Source organism: Brachyhypopomus gauderio, chromosome 6, assembly GCF_052324685.1.
Source record: "Brachyhypopomus gauderio isolate BG-103 chromosome 6, BGAUD_0.2, whole genome shotgun sequence".
Taxonomy (NCBI): domain Eukaryota; kingdom Metazoa; phylum Chordata; class Actinopteri; order Gymnotiformes; family Hypopomidae; genus Brachyhypopomus; species Brachyhypopomus gauderio.
In genome coordinates, this window is record NC_135216.1 from 18,677,706 (window position 1) to 18,687,924 (window position 10,219).

A 10,219-nucleotide genomic window follows, 5' to 3' on the forward strand; every position below is an offset into this window, starting at 1 on the left:
GTGAATAGGTAATTGTGCAGGTAAGTGCAGTCGTGAGTTACGTCCAGGAAAACAAGACCACTGATGACCTGAAGGGTCTGGTTCTTTTTTTTTTTTTTTTTTTTTTTTTGTTAATAACACTACATACATTTATAAGACCACCATTGATTATAATTTAACCATTTTGTGAAAAAAGAAACATAAGTCCAACCCCCTATCAAAGCAGTTTCTGGTTACTGTACAGTTTTTTTAATGATTATCTAGACAACTCCCTATCAAGCATTAGTTCTGCAACAGTAAATGGAAAAGTAGACTACATTGCAACACCCTATTTACAGTAAATTATTTATATATATATATTTATATCACTCTGGCTGTATTTAGAGCAGACATATCCATGAACAAAGTTAGTGCAAGGCATGAAGTAAGAAACACCTGGTGTGTTAAAACCAGAGAGAGAGAGAGAGAAATGAGATGCATGTTTCTGGAAGTGATGGAGGGGAAAATCACGACTACTCATATTGTACTAGCAGATGTGCATGAAACTGGAGGGCAGGGTGCAGAGGATTCTCCACTACATGAACACAGTACTAGAGGGGAGCTGTTCTCCAACCTGCCTAGCGACAAACCTGCCACACACACACTTGCGTGCCAATAGAACTGTACTGACAAATCAGTAGAAGCTCCTTGCGGGTGGCCAGAGACTATGGGGAAAGGATCTACAGTATATACTTATGTGAGTGCAATTGTACGTGAATAATAGGGCTGTTAGTGGATTTAAAGTTTTTATAGGCAGTGCAGTCAAAAAAAGGGGGGGGCACCGTGCAACTGGGGCTTGTAGGCGCAGATAAGGGCCAAAGCATGTGCTTGTACAGAACCCGGAGAGGGGAGGGCCAGGAGTAATCCAGCTCATCCTCTCTCCGCAGCTGTGCCACTGGATAAAGGTTAAAACGCTGATCTTGGGCCTTGGTAGTGGGATATGCATCTATTATTCTGCAAATTACATCTCTATAAAACAAAAGAATAAAAAAGGTGAGCAGAAATAAAGTGGAACATTGCTGGAGAAATACAGGCAACAGTCTTTAGCTATGACAGGGTGGGCAAAAGCCCCTCCCCCTTTTCTGGGCCTATAGACAGAATAAGGGGGAGGGGGAGGGGGGGGGGGGATCTGATCATCTGATGAGCGTTCATGACATAAGACATAACCTTAAAAAAAACAAAAAGTGTAAGCCTATACACACAGAAGAAATGTAGCAGGGAATGGTATAGCTTTGTAACAGTTGACCACCAAGTTATGAAAGGGAATAGGGAAGTAATTTCATTACAGTCATAACCAGGTTGGGGGGAGGGGCGGGGCCTTGCGTTAGTTGTGGGCAGAGTTTGGTGCATTGGGTGTTTTGGATGTTTGCATTAGTTGCTGCAGCAGGGGGCCTTAGTGGGTGGGGCTGTCTCAGTTAGGTCCACACCCCTACTCCGCCCACTGTTGGGTCCAGAAGTCTGGGGTTCACTCTTCGGCAACCTTTTAGCTGAAATACAGAGTTAAGGACTAAAGTGAGCACAAAATAAATAAATAAATAAAATTTTATCCCCTTTATTCAGTAGTTATTGTCTTCACAATTGTCACAAGAACGCACGCATTTTAAAACAACGTAACATTACTTGCATTGTAGAATAAAAACAAAGGACCTACCGATGGCCATGAAAATCTCATTCACATTCACGGAGGTCTTTGCTGATGTCTCCATGAACAGCAGACTGTTGTCTTCTGCATACGACCTGGCATCCTGAAAACCAGCATTGCAGAAACATTAGTCAACAACCACCCAGTCTGCTGTCCGATTCAGGAGTCTATCCGTGCTCGATTACTTCCAGGCAAAGACTGTTATCACACATTACCAGTGCTCTTGTGCTTGTCCAAGTTATAAATGTGTCTGAGTTATGTGTCTTAGCAATCCACAATAAAGGCAAAAGCAGAAATTTAGACTCCATTTCTGAATATATGCTGCTTCAAAATGTTTGGTATTCTATGCATGCATTTAGAGCCAAAACAACTGGGTTATAGCTTTAAGTAACATTAAAGCATTGATGTATAAACATTTGTGTTATACATAGAAAGTTGGAGCTGAGGCCATTTTTAAACTCTAGCATCGGAGTTTATACGCTAGCAACACTGCTCATTATATAGATTAACATTCAAGTTTGGAAGCCAGTTTCAGTGAGATGTTGCATTCAGTAGCCAAGTGTGTCAGCAGAAGAGTAAAAATATGAACAGTATGTTATGTAAAGCCAAAACTGCATTCAGAACCCAACCTGGAATTCGACAGCTCTTTTATTTGCAAGGTCAGCCTTGTTTCCAGAAAGAGCGATGACGATGTTTGGGCTGGCCTGACGCTGAAGTTCCTTCACCCAATTCTTCGCTCTTGCGAATGACTCCTATACGGGAGGAAGAAACCTCATAAATGCTACAACCCCAAGCTGCAACCACCACTTTCATCCAGGTCCTTCACTCTACATTGTAAACAAACATTCGCCATATTTGGTATTCAGTTACAAATGTTCGTTTTGCAGTTAAAATTTTTCTTTCTGCTTGCTTTTCTGTTCACTAGTACCAGTGATGCTGACATTATGCCTAAATTCATTGCAGGGTGGACAGCAAATGATTATAGCCCGATCTGCTAAAGACAGGTACAAAGCCAACCTTAGTGGTGAATTATTAAAGTTAGTCATAGAATAATTCGTCATTATTAACATACCTTGAATCATCATGTACAAAAACTGCCTAGGTATCTCTCAGGTCAGGAGAGTGTAAATATGACCCTAGAGTCCAAATCACCACCTAGTAACTGGCTGGTGACCTTCTAAGACACCTAACTCCATGTAAAAGGAAGGTAAAGACACTATAAGACGCTATTTGTATACCCCTGTCTGAGCTAAACACAATACCTGAACAAACAGAAGAAAGAATATTCAGATATGTTGAGCCACAAAGGCTTTACAATTGGCCTACCAAAGAAAATATTCAACATCTAAAAAACAAAATTGGTTTTCCATGGAGATATAGGCTACTTGAACATGAAACAAACATGAGAAATGATGTCATATCTGCACCGGAATTATACTGAAATAACAAAACCCAAACAAATAAAAACCAAAACATAATATTGATAATAGTCCCAATATCAAGGTTAAAGACTTCTGCTAATATGTTAAGAAGCTAACATTAATTAGACTATATCTCTTCTGCAGAAATTTGAAACGATAAAAGCAGACTGCAATAGAAACTAAACTACCTTAAACTACTTAAACTACCTTTCCTACTATACAGGAAAATAAAAGTGACACATATACATAGAGAGACAACAGATGAAATCCATTAGAAACTACTAACAAACATATGGCTTGCTAATCAAACCATTAATCAAATATCATATGATTTGACGGCGTACACGTTAATCACATGCTTAGGTGCTGTAACAAATGAACACACCAGTGACTCACTTCATTGGTGATGTCATAAACAACGATAGCAGCCTGGGCACCTCTGTAGTACATGGGGGCCAGACTGTGGTAACGCTCTTGGCCGGCTGTGTCCCAAATCTCAAACTTCACCGTTGTGTCATCCAAGCACACCGTCTGTGTTAGGAAGGCCGCTGAGACCAGCAAAAGCCAGGGACAGGTCAGTAGACAACAAAGTCGCACACAGCCCATTCAACCACTCAGGATTTTAAAGTCAAGTATCAATTTTTTTCTGAACTATTCATCCAATCCAGTGTTTCTCAACCTTGTCCTTGGAAGCCATTTAAAATTCCAACGTCCTAGTACCCTTACAGCAGGTGTTCAATGTTTGTACCGACTAGTTTAGGACCATCTGGTGGACCTGGGATGCTCTGGTCTGGGTTGAAAAACACTGCTCTAAACCACATGACAACAAAAGTGGCAAAATAATATATTCTCAAATTGAACATCTAAAATTAGCTACACATTACTGCACACATCTTGTTAAATACTGCAGGAATTGAGTAGAATTCAAAACATATCCATAGGTTTGCTGACCTAGATGACCTGCATGTAAGTGTATTCAATCTAAACATCTTCCATTGATCACTTTCCAATAAAATGTTCAGATATTATATATCCATCATAATACTGCAACCCATACTGTAAAAACAGTGTGAACACCATTAACAAAAGGGCTGGCGTGATAAACCAGCATATACATGCTATGCACAAGTCACATCGTTAATGCACCTGCCAATTAAGAGATTTTATATACAACTATTCAGGTTATGTTTAAACTGCCACAAATTAATCAGGAGCAAAATTGAATTGTCCTTAATAGGCTAAATTAAAGTAAACAAGTAGACAAACTCTCAAGGAAAGCAAACCATGTACTATCTCACATATGCAAAGTGAAACTGAAACAGACACACTTGATAGCCCTCACATCTTCATGTCTCTTTCCCTCATAACCACCCACCCACCCACCCACGCACACACACACACCCACCCACCCACACCCCCCCCACACACACACACACACCCACAACCAGAACAAACCCCTACCTCCTATTGTGCTCTCCTGAAACTCATGGAACTGGCCTTTGACGAAACGCAGCACAAGACTGGACTTGCCCACAGCCGACTCTCCCAGTAAGACCAGTTTGAACTGGCAGATCTTATTGCCCGCGTTGGGCCCGTTCGGTCGGGTCGCTCCTCCTCGATTGGCCATGACAGCTGTCAATGTCCCCTTCTGACACACTTACACTGCTCTGTTCCAGTAAGACCTAAAGGGGTTTTAACAAAATGAAGAAATGAGCACTTTCACACTGACCATGACCTCAGCTCTTCTGTTTTCTTTTGTCTTGTTGCCTTCAAAGTTCTAAATCCTCATGCAGATGTTAGCAGCACCTTGATAACTGAACACCAAGACACTTTCTTCAGGTCTGAAATGACCAGGTAAATGAGGAGCAAAAGCTAATGGCCCCTGTTATTTTGATCACACCACGTGCTGGATGCTAGCTAGCTTTCACTTCAGAACAAATGGCAGTAGACGAGTTTGCGTCATTTCTGAAAATTCTGACAGAATCTGGAGCAGCACAGTTTATAATTCTCCATAGAGCTGAAGTTCATTGTGCAGTTGCTGACTCCTGCTCGTGATTAAACACCCGTACATGGCCTATGCACTCTGTATCTAGGCAGAGTCTTTTCAATGTTGTCTTCTGAACAGTGTAATCTTTCACAAAACTCCAACAATAATGGTTTTGTGCAGTAAAAACTCTATGTATCGCATTCTACAGGCCTCACACACCTACTAGATTCCCTATTCAGTGTTCAAACGGAGACAGATTTAAAGGCAGTGTGCATATGAACAAGAGTGCAGAACAAGAATCATCACATTCCTTCATAGACAGCCCGTTTTATTTCCTTCAGGGAATCAGAAACAGGCCTGATATGCCTTAAACCATGACAACAGCTGAAGTATAACACGACCCCAGCTAAATATTGTCAAAACAAACCTTCCAATTTAGACTGCGCAGTAAAATTAGTTTTTCAGTTAACCAGTCAAGATGTCACAACTCACTTAAAAAGGGTAACATACTTAGCTCATTCAACTGCATACTTACTCATGCTTAACCACCTGACTTAAGAGTAGTTGGACATATACAAATTAAATAAAGTTCCCAACTCATTGTCAGTTCTATACCTGCATGCATAGCAAAGATACTGCTTTGGTGAATGTAAAGTTTGCATGGAAATGCTCACAAATGAGTCCACTCACAGCACTAGCTGACATCTTTATCCAAGAACAGGCACACTTTCACATGCATGACGTAAAGGAATAACGTCACCTAAAACTCCAGACAGATATTACCTTACCTAAATATCTGACGCATCATAGCCCAAAATTTAAGACAATTATTTACCTTGTGCACATGGAAAGTACGTATCGGGTGTCAGTGGCGTGACTGTTTTCTGTTTGACTGCTGTTTTGTCTGGAGATCTGAAAGAATTTGGTCGTTCTCCGCCTAAATATAGAACATCTACAGCCTCGACCGTAGGGCGCTTATCACTGGTAACTTCCACATAGCAGCATGATGACAAACCAAACAAATGGTGCATTTCTCGCAGACAGTTGCTGACGGCGATTCAAGGAAGTTGACATATTGGGGTGGATAACCGCTCTGTTTACACTATTAACATTAAAAACACCCTTTCTGGCGTGGACGCGGTGACCCGTACGTCGCAGCTGCAAGCACGGTGGCTTTACACAGTGTTCACTTTATTTCCCTAACTCCACTTTCTCGGTTCCTCCGTTTTCCAAAAAATGCTAAATTGGGGAGGCCGCCATTTTTTTTCAGCACAATCCCCAGACAGCCAACTTGTTTATTCACGCTCAGACCGACATATCCACACGGCAAACCCGAAACACAACCGTGTCACACTGCCAGACGGCGTTTGGAGGTTAAGATGATTTCAGACACAATTGTTTAACACGGAAGCGCTGCGCCATCGCGCCGGTGTGATGGTCGTCAGCCCCCGTGAGTGAATTCACCTCGGCTAGTCACACTAGCTCTCCCACCCAGACGGGCTAGCCGTGCTCTCGCAATTCTGTGACAACACCGAGCATACTGTCTTACTGTCCACATTTAGGAAAAAAATAAGTTTAGGGAGACGTTATCGGGCAGGGTGAGATATACTTTTGCGAGCACAATCGGAGCGGGAGGCCTGTTATTTACTGTCAGAGAGGCTAACACGCTAGTCGCATGCTAACCGCCTCGGAGACGCCAGTACAGCCAACGAGCGACGTGAAGGATCACGACGATTTATTTTTTACCTGGGTGCCAGTAGACAAGTCGGGCAAACTTGCTTCAGACAAAGGGGACGTTAGGAAAAGAATAGCGTTTGTTTCTCCTTGATGTTGGGGTGAGTTGGTATTAATTTCACCAAGCCCGATCACGTCCCCTCCTTTCTTTTCTCTCGCAACTTCCCTTTTAGAACCAAAACACAAACAAGCACTTCCGCCCCTCATGCCACGTCAGGCGGCGTTTCTGCCCTGCAATGACGTACTTCCTGTGTTCTGGGCGAACAGGTAACGGGTTTGAAATAAACACCCCAGACTATTAACCTATTTTAATCTATTACTAAAATTACCAACCAGACAAAATGACCGTTACGTTTACTGAAAGCTTGAAAAGTTCATAGCATATGCTTTATACTTTAAGTTACGCACGAATATAGGTGTCATAGACTCACATTCTCTCTCTCTCTCTCTCTCTCTCTCTCTCTCTCTCTCTCTCTCTCTCTCTCTCTCTCTCTCGCTCTCTCTAGTCACACACTCTCTCACACACACGGACGCAATTGTTGGATAAGAGTACACAAGTAAATCATTTTTTTAATTAATGTGCCACTGACAACATGTTTCGCCAGAGGGCGCCAATGTATTGCCACGTTGATTTTAAATCCAGGATGACGATCTTTATAAAAGGAATTTTATCATGACTTGAATAAATAAATAGTACATGCATTTATATATCAATTGTTCTGTTGTTACACATTTGATAATGTTGTGTATGTGCCATTTTGACTGACTATTTCATTGTTTGTCAATAATTAATACATTAAATTGGCTCTGTACCTGTACTGTGCACACAGTCCATAAAGTTTAATCTAATCTATAAAAATACTGTCCATCTCAAAATATTATTTTCTTCTATTTCCAGACATGTCTCCATGTCAGGAAGATGTTTGTTAAACAGAAATATATATTAATAAACAGTATGTTTGCTTGCTTGTGATGCTAGTAATGCATCATGTATCAAGCAGATACTGGTTTTTGGATATAAAGCTGTGCCCTAGGTAACCGTTAGGTTAGTGATAGTTACCATCTGTCCAGACTTAACACAAATGTCTTATTCTGTAAACCTTGATATCCCACTAAATGGAAAGTGAAACAGAAACTACATAAAGACAATACCAGAGAGTAGCAATGCTGTAATACACATCACAAAGATGAGCTACACAAAGATGAGCTACAGAAAGATCAGCTACACAAAGTTCAGCTACACAAAGATTAAAGTGGCATCATGTGTCTAAAAGTTCCTAAACGCATTACCAGTTAAATTGTTGTGTTAACAATTTAGGGGTTTATTTAATGGTATATTCCATGGAGGGATCTATGTAATGGTATATTCCATGGAGGAGTTTATCTACTGATATGTTCTATGGAGCGGTTTATCTCACCCTTGCTCTTCTCTGTGTCCATATTGTCCCAATGCTTGTTTGTTTCACTCAGCGGGTCGTCGTTGGCGTATACTGCTGACGTTTAGTGTCTCATTGAAGAAAGTGGTCTTAATAGTTCCAGGAGCCCCATCTCCTCTTCCTTTCATCTGCTGCACAGATTCTGAATGGTGGATACAGAATTCTGAATACTAAATGCTGGACTGCGGTGATGTGCTCCATGCCATTTTGAGGAGTGTAAAAAAAAACTCGAAAGCAGTCTACCTATGCTGCAACATGAACTGTGATGTACTAGTTTCCCTGCAAACCAATAAAATCATGTGCTATTTTAAATGAAGAGTAAGATGATAGTCTTACTTCATGAATTGCTTAACACATGCCATCTTAATGGTGGTTCTGGGTATTATATATGACAGACAATGGGTTTGGTGATAGGTGATATGATGAGTGATGGGTTTGGTAATGGGATGAGTGATGGGTTTGGTGATGGGATGAGTGATGGGTTTGGTAATGGGATGAGTGATGGGTTTGGTAATGGGATGAGTGATGGGTTTGGTGATGGGATGACTGATGGGTTTGGTGATGAGATGACTGATGGGTTTGGTGATGAGATGAGTGATGGGTTTGGTAATGACATGAGTGATGGGTTTGGTGATGGGATGAATGATGGGTTTGGTGATGGGATGAGTAATGGGTTTGGTGATGGGATGAGTGATGGGTTTGGTGATGGGATGAGTAATGGGTTTGGTGTATCCAGTGGTTCCCAAACTTTTTTCTGCAGTACCCCCTTTTTGAAGATTATTTTTGATCCCCACAGTCAGACCCCCACCCCAGACAGACATAACCCCAAAAAATACCCTGACCACTCAGTCAACCTGTCCGCTCAGACACCCTTCCAATCAGACCCCCCCCCATAACACACTCACATACACTTCTTCATTTGCCTTGTTTACTAGAGAGACTAGTAAACACTAGAATAGTAAACTATTAGACAGACTAGTAAACAGTAGTACTAGTAAACACTAGTAGATAGGCTAGTAAACACTAGAACTAGTGAACACTAGTAGATAGACTAGTAAACAGTAATATTAGTGAACACTAGTAGATAGACTAGTAAACAGAAGTACTAGTGAACACTAGTAGATAGATTAGTAAACAGTAGTACTGGTGAACACTAGTAGATAGATTAGTAAACAGTAGTACTGGTGAACACTAGTAGATACACTAGTAAACAGTATTATTATTATAACAAAAACACAGGGAAAACAGGGTAATTAGACATAAGCACCGGGAAACCTATGTACTAACAAACAAACTACAACACCCAGCACATCATAAGACAAAGACTAGATATATATATACACAAGGGACAAACATCGGACAGCCGGGGACAAGTACTGGGAGGTGCTATAGATAAGACACTGGAGGTGTGACATGGGCTTGGAGACAGGGAGGAGCGTGAAACCAAAGAGCAACAACAGCACATGGCACAAGAAACAGAAGGAACCAAAAACAGACACGGGTGAAGGAGGATGCCTGTGACAGGGTTAGCATGTCATTAGTGTACACCAGTCTGTGTGGCTCCGTTCAGACGGCCAATCACTCAAGACCTGGGCTCGCCTTACCAGCTTTTGTTCCCTGATCATAACGTGTCTGCTAACAACACTGCACTCTCAGCAGCTGGGACAGCTGGGACAGGAACTCTCTGTGCATGTTTACTGTGGTTTAACTCTCACCATACCCTAGTGATGCTTGACACAAACACACACATTCTCTCTCTCTCTCTCTCTCTCTCTCTCTCTCTCTCTCTCTCTCTCTCTCTCTCTCTCTCTCTCTCTCTCTCTCTCTCTCACTGTCACATTTTGTGGCCTGAGTTTCCTTCATTTGTTTTCACTCAGTTGGATTCATTTGGTTGCTGTAGTTCACATAATAGCATATCGGCGGTGAACAATCACAAAAGAATATACATCAATATATTAAGTTGTGATTACAGTAAATACAA

The 10,219-nt window shown here is 41.4% G+C and overlaps 1 protein-coding gene and 1 long non-coding RNA gene across 2 annotated transcripts; one reads left to right on the top strand and one right to left on the bottom strand.

The window, feature by feature from the left end:
- Positions 1-205: 205 nt before the first annotated feature.
- On the bottom strand, positions 206-6,997 carry rab5aa (RAB5A, member RAS oncogene family, a). The gene is made up of 6 exons (XM_077009343.1): positions 6,815-6,997; positions 4,543-4,763; positions 3,478-3,629; positions 2,290-2,412; positions 1,670-1,763; positions 206-1,505 (listed from the first exon to the last, which is right to left on the bottom strand). Exons 2-6 carry the CDS (start codon positions 4,706-4,708, stop codon positions 1,390-1,392), a joined length of 651 nt encoding a protein of 216 aa, XP_076865458.1. The 5' UTR covers positions 4,709-4,763; positions 6,815-6,997; the 3' UTR covers positions 206-1,389.
- Positions 3,551-8,523, top strand: LOC143517165 (uncharacterized). Its single transcript, XR_013131868.1, has 3 exons — positions 3,551-3,655; positions 6,976-7,069; positions 8,273-8,523. It is a non-coding gene; the product is annotated as an uncharacterized LOC143517165 (long non-coding RNA).
- The last annotated feature ends 1,696 nt before the right edge of the window (positions 8,524-10,219 follow it).